At 33.7% G+C, this 14073-nt stretch overlaps 1 protein-coding gene across 1 annotated transcript in view; it reads left to right on the top strand.

Moving 5' to 3' along the window:
* CDC42BPA (CDC42 binding protein kinase alpha) overlaps positions 1-14073 on the top strand; it is a 304553-nt gene that overhangs the window by 43942 nt on the left and 246538 nt on the right. The window contains 1 exon segment of the mRNA XM_005690541.3: positions 5044-5135. Coding sequence (XP_005690598.2) covers positions 5044-5135 — 92 coding nt within the window.

Genomic DNA, 14073 nt, shown 5'->3' with positions numbered 1-14073 from the left:
GGCACACTGAAAGCACAGTAAAGCCTTTTTTGGTCTGCTTGAGCTATCAGTTACTGAGAGAGAGAGTAAATCCCCCTTCAGGAAGGTGAGCTTGTTCTCTTACGGCTGTCAGTTTGGCTTTACATATTTTGTGGTCATGTTACTGAGTGTACACGTGTTTAGGCTCATTATGTCCTGGTTAAGTTCAGCTGGTCTTTCTTTCTTTTTTTTTAATCCTTAGGTATGACTTCTTTAAATCTCTGCTCCACTAGTGCCTCCTTACCTGGTATCTCTTTTGTTTAATTTTTATCTCTGTATTGATTTTGGGGGTGAGGACAGATGGTTAATATTAGCCTCTATTTACTTTTTCTGAAATTTTATGTAAATTTAGTTAAGAACCTACTAAAACAGAATTTTAGAAAGGATGATCACATGTAAATATTGTATATTTGGAAAAATGCTTACAAAATATGGAAACTTCCAGCAATATTGGTAAAGAAAAGTAACGAATATAGACTTGAATCTATGTATTAGTAACTGAAAAGGGATCAAACCTATTCATATAGTGGGGTTTATTCATTTTAAAAAATTTGTTTTATTTCTTTTTGGCTGTGCTGGGTCTTTGTTGCTCTGCAGGCTTTTCTCCAGCTGTGGCAAGTGGAGGCTACTCTCTAGTGTCAGTGCATGGGCTTCTCATTGTGGTGGCTTCTCTTGTTGTGGAGCACAGGCTCCAGGACATGTGAGCTTCAGTAGTCGCAGTGCATGGACTCATTATTGCGGCTTGCAGGCTGTAGAGCGCAGGCTCAGTAGTTGTGTTGCACAGGATTAGTTGCTCTGTGGCGTGTGTGAGATCTTCCTGGATTGGAGATCAAACCCATGTCTCCTTCATTGGCAGGCAATTTTTTACCACTGAGCCACCAGGGAAGCCCCTGTATAGCAGGGTTTTATAAAGAAAAGAGCATTTTGTCACTCTATTCCAGTAAATTTGTGAAAATTTCAGTACAGTGTATAATTTCTTAGAAGAATATAATTAATACAGTTGTCACAGGTAGAAGTAGAAAAATGAAAATGACAGTCTGAAAGAAATCAGAATATCAAAAGTACAACATAATGACGCATGTAAGATGTTTCGCTGGCAAGTTTTAGCAGACCGTACAGTCACAGTCTCCTTTGTCTTCTAAAACTTCTTTAGTCTTGTCTTTCACAGTAAGATCTTCAAACAACCTGGAATTATTTCGTTTTAGAGAAAAGGAGAAGAAGCTACTCAACATATTACATGAGGCTAGTTTATCATTGGTACTAAATCAGATCAAGATAGTAAGGAAAAAATATAATTGTAAACCAACATTGTTTATAACCACAGATGTAAAATACCTAAGTAAAATGAAAGCAAACCAATTTCTTTTTTTTTTCTTAAATACATTACAGCGACTTCCCTGGTGGCCCAGTGGCTAAGACTGTGCCCTCCCAATGCAGGGATGCCAAGTTCAATCCCTGATCAGGGAGCATGATTCCACATGCCACAGCTGAGAGTTTGCGTGCTGAAACTAGACAAACAAACAATCCTGCATGCTGCAACTAAGACCCAGCACAACCAAAATAAATAAATAATAAATATAAAAAGAAATCATAAATACAATATTACAAAATTAAAAAAAAAACATTATAACCAAGGCAGATTTATCTCAAAGTGTACAAAGATGTATCAACTTCTAAAATCTTTTAAAGTACAATGCCATGTTAAGAGAATAGAAAAGAAAACAAAATCTTGTCCGCAGAGGTTGTAATTAACAGTCCTACCAGTTATGTATGAAAATACCTGTTATTCACACTCTGGAAAGCCTTGGTGGTTTCAGATTCTTTTATTTTTGGCATATTTGGTTGTTAAATAATAGAATATTACTAAGTTTATTTGCATTTCTCTAATTCTTGTATTGTGTACATAATTTTCTCTTTATTAGCCATTTGCATTCAACACATTGAAAAATTGGGAGGGTAACGCTTATTGCATAGTTTGTTTGCTTGAGAACAAAGCACTATTTTATTTATCTTTATACCTCTTACATCTTATAAAATGCTTGGCCTATAGCGAGTAATCAGAGATACTTTTTGAGTGAATAAATATTGGTAAACTGTGAGACTTCTGAAGAAATTTGTGAAACTCATTTTTGAACGTCTGTAAATAGAATCGTTTTGTTGTGTCAAAGAAATGATATTTTTGCTAGCAGTTTCCAGGAAATAGAGAATGGACAGAATTATTCTTTTAATTCATGTTGTTAATAATACTACAAGGTGCCATAAAATGTGGATATCTGACTGAATCCTTAATCATACATGATTTAACTACTCATTTGCTTGGTGCTTGCAGAATGTATACCGTTGCGTGGAAAGATAATATCATTTATTTTTTGACGTATTGTTACTCTTTGGACCTTTGCTAAAGATTGTTTCAGCAACCATTTGCTTACCTGAATTGTATTTCAGATACTTTAGTTTTTAAAAAAAGTTTTCCTGTTTTATGATAGTGTTTTAGAGGATTGAAATACTTAGATTTCTAACCTTTTAGATAGTGCTACCCAGAGGAAGGCATGTATAGAATTATTCTTTAGCCATAGTTGTCTGTGTTGAATTTGCTGTCTTTGGATTTAGGGTCAGAATGAAACAGAGGTATAGAACGTATCCTCTGCTTGGATTAAGATATTTGGAAATCTTGAGGGGGCAGGGTTATAAAGAGAAGTAGAAGAAACAAAGAACTGTTCAATGTAGTGTAAGCTGTGTTGTGATATTTTCCAGCTCTAGCTGACAACTAGAGTAATACTAGTCTCCCCTGGCTGGCTCCAGGTCTTTATTTTTAATTTACACATTCTATGTGTACCAATTTTACCCAAGTATTTCCGATACACTTGTGTAGAAGCAGGGAAAGAGAAGGACACTGGTCTCAAGATTATTGCACTGTTTCTTGCCATGGCTTATAACCCACCTGCTGTTGCTGCTGCTAAGTCGCACCAGTCGTGTCCGACCGTGCGACCCCACAGACGGCAGCCCACCAGGCTCCCCCGTCCCTGGGATTCTCCAGGCAAGAACACTGGAGTGGGTTGCCATTTCCTTCTCCAATGCATGAAAGTGAAAAGTGAAAGTGAAGTGGCTCAGTCATGTCCGACTCTTCGTGACCCCATGGACTGTAGCCTACCAGGCTCCTTTGTCCATGGGATTTCCCAGGCAAGAGTACTGGAGTGGGGTGCCATTCTTTGTAAATAATCTATTTGTAGATAAACTATCCTCAGATTGGAATAATTTATTTCTATTAGGACCCTGAGTGATTTCACAGTCTCACCATTTGTCCAGTCCAGTTTGTTCAAGGCTAAGATGTCTTGGTTATTTTATTGAAATGTTAACTGCTTGGCTTTACATCTCTCTCTCACATTATGAGATCCTTTATACCTTCATTCAGATTTGATCTGTTTATTTGATCTTCATCTTTTCTGTTATGTGAATTCCAAATAGAGATTCAATCTGTATTTCCTTTCCTGACAATCTAAAGCAGAAATCTAAACCACTGCAGAAGCTTCTAAACCAATGCAGAAATCTCCCATAGACTGTGTTCTGCAATGTGGAATACCCCTCTTTTCTAAACTAGTTAGGGCTAAATATCTTAGACCAAAACAAGTGGTAAGGCATTCTGTGTTTCTTTCACTCTTCTAGAGCTTAAATACATACCTTTAATCTTCTACATTCTGGTCCATGGTAGGAAGCAGAAGAGAGCTGTACCCATATATAAAGACCTTTTAATCATTAACTACTTTTTGTGTGAGAATAAGGAGCGACATCAGGGGAGGAAAGGTGAAAGGTCTAAATTTCTCTCAGAGACAGCAGAACGTATAATTTATTTTATAATTTTTTTTAAATTTCAATATACTCTTTAAAGTTAATAATGTTTAAGTTTCTTGCATGGCATCCAAGGCCATTTCCATTTTCCGTTTTCTAGCCCTGATTTCTTTTTTATTGTTACAGTTCTATTATAGCAATTAATTATTTACCATTATCACCCAAATTTCACTTTCTTGCTTCCCTTAATATGCAAATATCTCTCCCTTTCCTGGGAATGGGGCTTCCCTGGCGGCTCAGAGGGTAAAGCATCTGCCTGCAATGTGGGAGACCTGGGTTCAATTCCTGGGTTGGGAAGATCCCCTGGAGAAGGAAATGGCAAGCCACTCCAGTTTTCTTGCCTGGAGAATCCCATGGACAGAGAAGCCTGGCAGGCTACAGTCCATGGGGTCTCAAAGGGTTGGACACAACTGAGTGACTTCACTTTCACTTTGCTGGGAATATCTACAGTGCAAACAGGTAAAGTAGCAAAGTTTACTTAGTCCTCAAGGCCCAGGTCCAAACTTACTCCCTCATTAGTGTTCACATAAGAGAATTAGGGTTCCATTCTCACTGACCCTGAAGCGCTTTGTGTCTATCTCTGTTAGAAACTTTGATCACATTATTGTGTTATGTGTTTACATACTGTGTAAACAGTCTTTCAGAAAGACTGTGAAGTTCTTGAATGAAGGTACCATATTGTAATTATATTTGTTTAAAACTCCAGTAATTGTCACCATGCTTTGTATAATATCAGCTCTTGCTAAAGGCATGTTAAAAGAAGAAATAAATGAATGAACGTGGCAGAAATTTTAATTTACTGTGTGGGAACTGCTGAATCTCTCTGGTGTCAACATACTTCCTTTTACTCCTTGGATCTTTGTGTTAAAATATATATCTAGCATTGAGTTAGAATACATGGAATGTTTAACATAAGAATATAATGATCTCATTTGTATGTCACTCCTACTTTGCATTATTTTATATGTTATTTGGCTTTTAAAAATATGTTTTCCACCAAAAATATAATTCATATGTAAGAAATCAATGAAACATGGAAATTAAAACTATTTCTTTGCAGTATAGTTTCATGGGACTATTAAATACTTCAGCTTAATCCTTAATCATAATGTTTAAGAAATACTGTTTATATCTAATTTGTATCACATTTCAATAATTGATATTACGTTTTTGTTTCAGCTAAACCATTTACTTCTAAAGTGAAACAGATGCGATTACATAGAGAAGACTTTGAAATATTAAAGGTGATTGGTCGAGGGGCTTTTGGAGAGGTAAGAGATAAAGATTTTATAGAGATCTGATACTTGTTTTGCAAGCTATTTTATACAGTCTTTAAAAGAATTTAACTAAAATATTTACTTGCTTTTGTAATTGGTATTATTGATCAGAAATGATTAAAATTTTGAATGAAATCTTCCTGCCTGGATTTTTTCCCAGTATATTTCTATTTTTTGTATGTTATTGAAGTTTGAGTATGTGGACTCTTCTGTTTGTGTATTTGTCTCTCCTGTGTCAGTAGTACACTGCCTTAAATTACCTTTAGTTTGAGAAGTCTTAATATCTGGTAGTATATTTACTGTAACTTCTTTTCTCTTTGCCTCTCTTGTTAACCCTTTATATTTTCATGTAATTTGGAATAAATGTTTCAGTTTGTACTTACTCCCACATCTATACTCAGCACTCACGTATCTGGAATTTTGATGAGGGTTGCACTTAACTAGAGATTACTTTGAAGTTAATTTACATCTTAATAATATTGAATCAACCAATCCATGAACATAGTATGTTCCTTCATTTATTTAGGGCCTTATAAATTTAACCCATGAATTATTTGTAGTTTTCATTCAGTAGAGATAATTTATGCATTTTTCAGCAGATTTATTCCTAGGTATGTTATATTCTTCATGCTGTTTTAATTAGATTGTTTGTTAAGTTTTATTTTCTAATTGTTTTTACTAGTAGTTAGAACTACAGTTGAATTTTGTGTATTGACTTCATATTCAGCAACGTAGCTAATTGTACTTTTAAAATCATGAATTGTGTTGGATTTTAATCAATGCTTTATTAGCATCTTTTGAGACATGGCTTTTCTCCTTAATTAGTTGAGTTACACCGATTTATTTTCAAATGTGAAACTAACTTTGCATTTCTAAAATAAGCCAGCTTTTTTGAGATATGTTATCCTTTTAATTTACTGTTGGACTTGGTTTACTATTTGTGTGTGTGTTTTGAATCTTTAACAGGAATTGGCCTGACATTTTCCTCCTTACCACATCCTGATCAGATTTTGGTATCTTGGTTATACTGGCCTCATAAAAAGAGGGAGGTGTCTCCTCTTTTATTGTTCTCTAGAAGAGTTTGAGAAGATTATTATTTCTTCCTTAAATGCTTAGAAGATTTCACTGGTCCATTTCCTTCTCCAGGGGATCCTCCCAACCCAGGAATTGAACCCAGGTCTCCCACATTGCATTTGAGCCTCCTAGAGAGAGAGTTTTAAATTTTATATTTATTTTTAACAATTGAAATTGGACTATGTGGATTTTCTGCACAGGTGTGTCAGTTTTGCTAGGTTCATCCACGTCACCTAATTTTTCAAATTTATTGCTGTATTGGTCATTTACTCTTCTCATTTTTTTTGTTTGTTATGCTTTGAGGTTGATCAATTCTGTTATTTTTTTCAGTGAATTAACTTTTGCCCTTTCAATTTTCCTATACTAGATTTGTTTTCTGTTTCATTCGTTTTTGCTCTTAAAATATTCTCTGTCTTTGGTTTTAACTTGCTGTTCTTTTCCTAACTTGTGGAGATAGAGCATTGATTTCTAGCTCTTTTCTATACTTTGTCCTCTAAGCAACTTTAGCTATAGCCAAGTTTTGATGTGTCATATTTTCATTATAGTTTTCCTTAAATACAGTGTAATTTCCAATGTGATTTTAGATTTCTCTAGTGGATCTTTTTCATCTTTGATTTTAGAAGTTTATTTCTCAGTCTCTGCTTGGTGCATTTTTAGTTATGCTTCTGCTTCTGAGTGATAATTTAATTCTAGAGCTGTCAGGGAGTATGCACTGTGCGCTTTCCCATCTTTGAAATTTGCTGTGTGGTGTTCTGTAAATATCAATTAGGTGAAAGATACTAATCTTGTTTAAATCTCCCATATCCTTAGTGTTTTTCCTGCTTATTGCTTCATTTCCTGAGAGAGGATTTGCTTATTTCTTTTTTATTTTATTTCTTTCAGTTTTTACTGATAGCAGATATAACATCATTATATCTCCCTAGTTATTAACTCTTTTATCAGGATGTGATGATGCCTGTTATCTCTAAGTAATAAAGTTAACCTTTACTTCATCTGAGATTAGTTGAATGATTCCAGCTCTTATTATTAGTCTTCTACATGAAATATCTTATTCCACCCTTTTAGTTTCAGTTTTCTATAACTTTGCATGTTTACCATTTAATAGAATATAGTTTTGGGTTTTAAATTCAGTCTGATAAATTTCTTATCTTTAATTGGAGTATAGTCAGTTGGCATTTAAATATAATCACATTATTCTTATTTGTTTTCTATTTGTCTTGCATATTTAGTATTATCTTTCTCTCAATTCTTGGATTAACTGAGTATTTTAAATTATTCTTTCCCCCTTCTATTAATTTCTTAGATGCACCTTCTTTTATTGGTTTCCTGAGACTGCTTCTTCTATTCTTAGTAAATTTGTACTGAGTGGCCAAAAGTTTGTTTGGGTTTTTCCAGAACATCTCACAAAAAAACCTGAATGAACTTTTGGCCAATCCATTATTTTGCCATTTCCATTTTTTTTTTTGTCATTATTGTCTTTTAGCTCTGAATATATTTGAAACCCCAAAAGATATGATTATACTGTCCCTCTTCATTTTAGATGTACCTGTGTATTTACAGTTTTTTACTCTTCACGTTCACATATTTATTTGCATTTATATATTTCTCTTTGATAGGCTTTTCCTTTTGACTTAAAAGTGTCCTTTAGTAATATTTTGCCAGGTCTGCTGAGATAAATTATCTGCCGTTTTTTGTCTGAAAATACATTTATTTTGAGGTATTAACAAAATTGTGTTAATATACATACTTCAGTTCACTTCAGTTCTGTTGCTCAGTCGTGTCCGACTCTTTGCAACCCCATGAACCACAGCACGCCAGGCCTCCCTGTCCATCACCAACTCCCGGAGTTTACCCAAACTCAAGTCCATCGAGTTGGTGATGCCATCCAGCCATCTCATCCTCTGTCGTCCCCTTCTCCTCCTGCCCTCAATCCCTCCTAGCATCAGGGTCTTTTCCAATGAGTCAGCTCTTTGCATGAGGTGGCCAAAGTATTGGAGTTTCAGCTTCAGCATCAGCCCTTCCAGTGAGCACCCAGGACTGATCTTTAGGATGGACTGGTTGGATCTCCTTGTAGTCCAAGGGACTCTCAAGAGTCTTCAACACCACAGTTCAAAAGCATTGATTCTTCGGCATTCAGCCTTCTTCACAGTCCAACTCTCACATCCATATACATGCTTAGCTCAGTGAATTTGTACATTTGCATGAACTTCTGTAACCTTTATGTTGATCAAAATAGGCTTCCATTGCCCGCCTCTCTGTGAATAACCACCTTCTCAATAACCATCTATTCTGACTTCTATAATTATAGATTTATTTTGCCTGTTTTTGAATGCTGTACTAGTGGAATTATATTATATATATGTGTATTTCTTTTGTTTCTGGCTTCTTTTGCTTAGTATTATGCTTGTATAATTCACTTTTGTTTTTTATTGATCCACAATATTCCTCTGTATGAATATACTACAAGTACTCAAATTTATTTTTGACTGTTGTAAATAATGTTGTTATGGACGTTCATATACATGTCTTTGGGAGACAGAAGCATTCATCTCTGTTTGCCATAACCCTAGCAGAATTTCGGTCATATGGTAGGCATATTTAGATTTAGTTGGTAGTGCCAAATAATATCCCGGTTGGTTAGGTCAGATTATATTCCTGCTAACAATGTGTGAAGGTCCCAGTTGCTTCACAACCTCACCAGCAGTTGGGTCAATTTTTAGACTCTAGACATTTTTTTGGTGCATGAGTAGTGGTATTGATTGTGATTTCATATTTCCTGATAACATTTAAAGTTGAGCCCATTTTCATATCACTTCATGTAACTTGGACATCCTTTTTTGTAAAGTCCACATTTGGGGCCTGGGGGAGTGGGAACAGGTAACTTATTGGTATATTCTGGATACAAGTTCTTTGTTAGAGGTGTGTGCATGTGTGCACGTGTGTGCACGCATGCTCATGTATTAAACAAAATCTCTTCCTGTCTGTGGCTTGACTTTTCTCTGTATAGATCTTGTATTGAAGAGAAGATTTTAATTTTGGTGCAATGCATTTAATTAAGCTTTTCTTTATTTTTAGTGTTTTTTTGTATTTGTTAAATTTTTTCTACCCTGAAAGTCATGAAGATGTTTCCTGTTATATAATCTATAAAAAATCTTTTTTCATTTATGTCTGTGATCCATCTGGTATTATTTTGTGTTTTGTGAGGTATAGTCAAGGTTCATTTTATTCTTTGTGGATTTCATGTCATCATTTATTTAAAGACTACTTTTCTACATTTGATTGCAAAGGAACTTCTGTTGGTCAGGTGTTAGGTGTGCTACTTTTATTAATTTTTGAGTTCCCTGGTGGCTCAGAGGATAAAGCGTCTGCCTGCCATGAGGGAGACCTGGGTTCGATCCCTGGGTCAGTAAGATCCCCTGGAGAAGGAAATGGCAACCCACTCCAGTATTCTTGCCTGGAGAATCCCATGTCTGGTGGGGTACAGTCCATGGGGTCGCAAAGAGTCAGACACGACTGAGTGAGTTTACTTTCACTTTCACCACTTTTATTAATTTTTAATAGTTTTCAATGTAGAATTTTTGTTCATGGTTTCATTAAATTTATTTTTGGGTCTGATGTTTATTGATGAGCCTATAACTGCTGCTAGACTAGAAATACAATTAACTTTTGTGTATTGATCTTGTATTTAAATATCTTGATGTATTAACTAAGTATAGTGTATTTATAAATTAAAAAAAAATTTCATGTGCATAGTCATACCATTTCCAAATAATGACAGCTTTTTTCGTTCTTTCATTTTTCCTTTTATTTCTTTTTCCATATTATTGCAATAGAGAAGTTTTTTGCTTAAAACATTGAATTCAGTTTTTGAAAACAAATTTTTGTGTGGTTTGTGATTCAGGGGTAAGTACGAAGTTTGCTACAACTTTTTTTTTTTAATTGTTACTCTTTTTAGGTTAAGGATGTACTCTTTTTTAGGTGAAGGAAGTTTTCCTTGCAGTCCTAGTCTGCTGAGAGCTTTTATCATGCATCAGAATTAACTTTTGTCCAAAGGTTTTCTATATCTGTTTTGATTACATGATTTAACTTCTATATCTGGTTAATGTGGAAGTAATATTGATTAATTTTTAAATATACCAATAGTGGATTGCTATATAAATCTGGTTGTTTCTGATGTATTCTTTTAGTATATTGTTGGTTTTGATTTGCTAATATTTTGTTTACCATTTTTTGTTATGTGCATGAAAAAGATTGGCCTTTAATTTATCTATCTTTTAATTTCCTTATATTTGAAAAATGCTATGCATATCTCTTAAGACAAGTTGGGAGTTATTCACATATTATCAATTTTCTGAGTTTGTTTAAGGTTATTGCTGTTTCTTTATATGTTTGAAAGTATTCATTGGTGAAGCCATCTAGACTGGGAGTGCAGTTTCTTTTGATTGTTTGTTTATATCTTTGGAGGTAAATTTTATATATGTTGAAATACACTAGTTGTATTATGTACAATTCTATGAGTTTTGACAAATGGATTCACCTTTCTCAAGATACAGAATGTTTCTGTCACTCTAAGAAGTTCCCTTTCCTGTTAGTTTCCCGTAACTTCTGTCAAGTGGCAACCACTGTTCTGTATTTTAACCATGGATTAGTGTTGACCATTTGAAAATTTCATGTAAATGAAAATCATACCATACATAATCTTTTGTGTCTGGCTTCCTTTGCTCAGAATAATGTCTGTGAGATTCATTCTTGTGATCAAATGTAGTAATACTTTTTATTGCTGATTAGTACACTGCTTTTTTAGTATACCATAGTTTATTCTTCTATTGATAAACAATTGCATAGTTTCTCATTTTTGGTTGTTAGGATTAAAACTGAAGTGAATATTTGTGTACAAGTTTTACGGAACTGTGTATTCATTTTTCTTGGATAAGTAATGGATTGGAACTGCTAAGTAGTAGATGCATATTTAAATTGAAAAAAAACTACATTTTTTTTTTCTAATAGAGTTGTACCATTTTGTATTCCTGTCAGTTCTGTGTTCTCACCAGTATTTTTTTTCTTCTGGGTCTTTTAAATTTTAGTCATTCTAATGGATGTATAATAGTGTCTTATGGCTAAATCGCATTGTTATGTGGATTTGTGTTATATAAAAACAATGATGAATTTTTGTGTTATATCTTCCTTTGTGAAGTATATGTTCAGATATTTTGTTCAGTGAAAAAAATGAAGTATTTGTGTCATTAAGTTGTAAGAATTCTTTATATTTTATATTTATAGATGTCTTTTGTCAGATAAATATTTTGTCAGTATTTTCTCAAAGGCTGGATAAATTTCCTGTTAATTTTCTTAAAAATGTCTTTTGATGAGCAGAAGTTAGGTTTAATTTTATCAATTTTTTCCCTTAATGGTTATTTTTTTCCTGTGTTCTTTGTACAAAATTCTTATTTATATCCAGGTCACAGAGATATTTACTTATGTCTTTCCCTAAAACTGTTGTAGTTTTAACTCTTATGTTTAGATTGGTGATTCATTTCAGATTAATTCATGTCTGATATGAGATAAGGATCGAGGTTAATTTTTTTCCCTGTGGCTATCCACATGGCACATGGCAGTTTCAGCACCATTTGTTGAAAAGGCTGCTTCTCCTCTTTTGAATTACTTCAGTACCTTTGTCAAAAATGTCAGTTGACCATACGAATGTTGATCTTTTTTTCCTCTTTCTGTTCTACTTCATCAATATCTTTTTCTATCCTTATGTCAGTACCACACAATCTTGATTTGTAGGTTTATACTGTAGAGTTGAGTGTTTGTTTTAACTGAGGACTTCTCCATTATTATATAAATTTTAGAAATCAGTATGTCAGTTTCCATAAAAACTTACTGGTATTGAAATTGAGTTTACATTCAATTTGTAGATTAATATTGGGAAGACTGACATCTTAATCTTGAGTCTACTAGTTAGTCCATGAACATGGCAATTTTCTTTGTCTTTTTACTTTTTTAAAGAGTATTTTGTAATTTTAGTGTATAGATCTTGTTCATAATTTGTTAAATTTATTGCTAAAATTTTTATATGTTTTGATGCTAATGTAAATGATATTTAAACATTTATATTTCACATAGTATGCTGTTAGTGTGTAAGAGCATTTTTTATCTGACTTTATTTTCATTTTTATCTGACTTTATTTTCTAAATTCATTGATTATTTTTTAAATAGTCTTGGTTTTTTTGGTTGCTACTTTCTTAGTTGTTCCCTGCAAACAGCCATATTATCTGAGAATAGGAATAGTATCCTTTTCACTTTCTAAAGTTTGTGTTCTATTTCTCTATTTTGACTTATACTAATTCGGACCTCTAATGTAACATTGAATGGGTATCTTGAGGGTACATGTTCTTACTTTATTCCTGAATTTAAGGAGATAGGATTTAGTGTTTGACAAGTAAGTATAATATTAATTGTATGTGCTTTTGTAGGTACCTTTTATCTGATTAAATAAATTAACTTCTATTATTAGTTTTCTGAGGATTTAGTAGTCATGCGGATTTACTCTTTTATTGTTAATTTGGTGGATTAATTTGATGGATTTTTAAAATAGGCTTTGTTATTTTAGAGTAGTTTTAGGTCCATGGCAAGATTGAGCACAAAGTGCAAAGAATTTTTGTATACCCCTTTCCCTTGTACACAAGCCTACCACACAAGAGTGATATATTTATTATAACTGTTGAATCTACATTGACATATCATAAGGTGTAGTCTATAGTTTACATTAGGCTTCACTCTTGGTGTTATACATTAGAAAAATGTATAGTTACATTTATCCAGCATTTTAGTATAATACGTAATAGTTTTTCACTGCCTTAAAAATCCTCTGTGCTCTGCCTATCCATCCCTTCCCTCTCCTAACCTCTGATCACCACTGATCTTTTTCCTGCCGTCATAGTTTTGCCTTTTCCCAAATGTCATTGACTTCAAATTATACAGTATATAGCTTTTTCAGATTGGCTTCTTCCATGTAACAATAGTCATTTTAAGTTTCCTTTGTGTCCATATATTGCTTGATGACTCCTTTTTAGCACCAGGGAATATTTCATTGTTTGAATGTACCACTGCTTATTTATCGTTTCACCTACTGAAGGACATCTTTGTTTTTTACCAAGTTTTGGTAATTATGAACAAAGCTGCTATAAACAGCCATGTGGACATCACCTTTCAATTCGTTTGCCTAAATACCAAGAAACAGAATTGCTGAATCATATGTTTAAGAGCATTATTTAAGTTTGTAAGAAACCACCAAACAGTCTACCAAAGTGGTTGTACCATTTTGCATTCCCACCAGCAGTGAATGAGAGTTCCTATTGCTCCACATGCTCACCATCATTTAGCAGCTGTCAGTATTTTGAATTTTGGTCATTCTAATGGGTGTGTAGTGGCATCTTATTGTTTTAATTTGTAGTTCCCTAGAGGATGTTGAACATCTTTTCATGTGCTTATTTATCATCTGTATATCTTCTTTGGTAAAGCATATATTAAGATCTTTAATCTTTTAACAGGATGGTTTGTTTTCTTATTGTGGAACTTTAAGAGATTTTTTTATGCTACATTTTAGATGATAATCCTTCATCAGATATCTTTTGCAAATAGTTTTTTCCCAAGGCATGTTTCTCATGCTTTTGACAGTATCCTTCACAGAGCAGAAGTTTTTAAATGAAGCCCAGCTTATCAATTCTCTCATGAATTATGCCTTTGATGTTATGTAGATTGATTTTCAAATATTAAATTACTCCCTAGGATAAATTCCATTTGGTCATGATTTACTGTCCTTTGTGGCTTCCCTGTGCCTCAGCTAGTAAAGAA

This window comes from Capra hircus, chromosome 16 (assembly GCF_001704415.2).
Source record: "Capra hircus breed San Clemente chromosome 16, ASM170441v1, whole genome shotgun sequence".
Taxonomy (NCBI): Eukaryota; Metazoa; Chordata; class Mammalia; order Artiodactyla; family Bovidae; genus Capra; species Capra hircus.
Note: the sequence above shows the minus strand (reverse complement) of the source record. Positions and strands in the feature narration are given on the sequence as shown.